Source organism: Fonticula alba (assembly GCF_000388065.1).
Source record: "Fonticula alba strain ATCC 38817 unplaced genomic scaffold supercont2.17, whole genome shotgun sequence".
NCBI lineage: Eukaryota > Rotosphaerida > Fonticulaceae > Fonticula > Fonticula alba.
In genome coordinates, this window is record NW_009242987.1 from 53,770 (window position 1) to 55,698 (window position 1,929).

The window sequence follows — 1,929 nt, forward strand, 5'->3', positions numbered from 1 at the left end:
GGGGGAGGCCAGGAGGGAAACATGGTGCCGCCCAGGGGGACAAGGCAGGAGGGGCCATGGTCCACGGGAGGCACCACACGGACACACAAAAAGGCACACTATTCGGCTCAGTAGGATTCCATCTCCTCCTCGGGCCCGGCATTGGCGGGCTCCAGGAGCGGCGTCGACGTCGGCACCGGCGCCGGCTGCTGGCCGGCAGGCCGGCCGGGCGCCATCTCCGGGAAGGGAACCGGCACCAGCGAGGAATACATCCCGGCGAAGAGCTCCCGGCAGGCGCGGATCTGTTCCTCGAGCGCATGCACGCGGGCCATGACGTGTGTCCGGTCGGGGCGGATGACCCCCGGCGACCCGGGGGCCAGCATGAGATCCAATGACGGCGCAGGGGCCTCTGGCCCGGCCGGGGCGCCGGCCTCGGCGCGCGGGCCATTGCCAAGCCCGGCCGGCCGGCTGGGCGAACCGGGCCCCGGGTCCAGGGCCGCGCCGGAGGCCACCCCGTCCGTGGCAATGAGGTTCGACTCTCGCAGGCGCTCTTGGAGGGCCCCCGGCCGAGGGGCAGCAGCAGTAGCAGCAGCAGCAGCAGCAGCAGGGTGGCGAGGTGTCAGATGTGGCTGGCAGACAGAGGGAATGGGACATGCGCATCGGGCCGGGATGCCGCCACTCGCACGTACCGGCAACCGCAGGCGGGGAAATGAGCAGGGCAAGCCCCGGGGCCAGGCGCCCGGGCGTCGGCGACGCGGGCCCGGCCCCGGCGGTTCCTGGCTGGCGGATGCTGCCCGGCGTTCGGGGATGGTGCCCCGCTGGGCTGGCCACCAGGCGGATGCTGGCGGCCGCCGGCGTCCCAGCAGCCGGCGGAGTCACCCCGGGGGCCGGGCGCCGAGAGCCGGGCGAGCGGACCGGCGTCGATGGTCCCGGGTCGCGGCTGGCCGTCAAAACCTGAAGCTCATGCTTGGTGTCTGGGCGCGCATGCGCGCATGCGTGCAGATATACCCATGTGCGGATGCATGATCAGTGCACGGAGCGAAGGCAACGCGCATGCGCGCGCGCGCGCGCGATTGTGTGTGTGTGTGTGTGTGTGTGTGTGTGTGTGTGTGTGTGTGTGTGTGCGGACACCCGCATGAGCCAGCGCATTTCGCATGACGGACACAGGCGCAGACCATGGCCACAGCAGCACCGGCAAAGGGAGGAAAACAGGACAGCATGGAGCACCAAAGGTCAGACAAAGCCCCCAGCGACAGAAGGCCCGGCGAGACATGCATGCGGGCCACCCGGCCAGGGGAGGGCCGCCATGGGGCCAAACGCACCGCGCAAGTCCTCGCGCAGGTGTTGGATCAGGGCCGCCTGCTCGATCTTCTCGTTTTCCAGCAGGACATTGTGCTCCATGATCTGCGTGAACCTGGCCTCCAGGTCGGCCAGCGACGCGGAAACCACACTGCCCGCCAGACCGGCAGCACATGGAAGAGGCAGGGGAGGCGCCCACGCCGGCCAGCCACAGGCAAGTCGACAGGTCAGCAGGAGGGCCAGCAAGGCGGACGCCCTTCCGGGAACCGGGGAACACAAAAGCCCCCAAGAGGAGGGCAAAACGGCCGGACGCACCGCTGCGACCGCTCGAAGTCGTCGTTCAATTGCTCGAGCTCGCGCACCCGGTCGCGCAGCCGGTCGCGCTCGGCTTCGGCCCCGCGCCACATGTCCTCCACCTCGAGGACGCGGGTGCGCGAGCGCCCGCGCAACTCCACCAGCGCCGCGGTCAGGTCTCGCACGGTGTCCTCCGCCTGCTGGGTCCGGGCGTCCGCGTCCTCCAGGGCCCCCTCCAGGGCGCCCTCCAACGAGCGGCTCTCGCTCCGGAAGAAGTAGAACGCCTGGCGGGTGTCCTGGATCAGCTGGTGGCACTCGGCCACCGTGGCCGGCAGCAGCTCGCTGTCGAGGATGTCG

At 70.5% G+C, this 1,929-nt stretch overlaps 1 protein-coding gene across 2 annotated transcripts; it reads right to left on the reverse strand.

Moving 5' to 3' along the window:
• On the reverse strand, positions 1-1,929 carry H696_06011. Of its 2 annotated transcripts, XM_009499776.1 has the most exons (4): positions 1,594-1,929; positions 1,302-1,429; positions 669-953; positions 1-529 (listed from the first exon to the last, which is right to left on the reverse strand). In XM_009499776.1, the coding sequence occupies exons 1-4, from the start codon at positions 1,683-1,685 to the stop codon at positions 108-110; spliced, it is 927 nt and encodes a 308-aa protein (XP_009498051.1). In that variant the 5' UTR covers positions 1,686-1,929; the 3' UTR covers positions 1-107. The 2 variants fall into 2 exon arrangements, with proteins under 2 accessions (XP_009498051.1, XP_009498052.1); XM_009499777.1 differs by lacking the exon at positions 1,594-1,929 and having other exon boundaries at positions 1,302-1,488.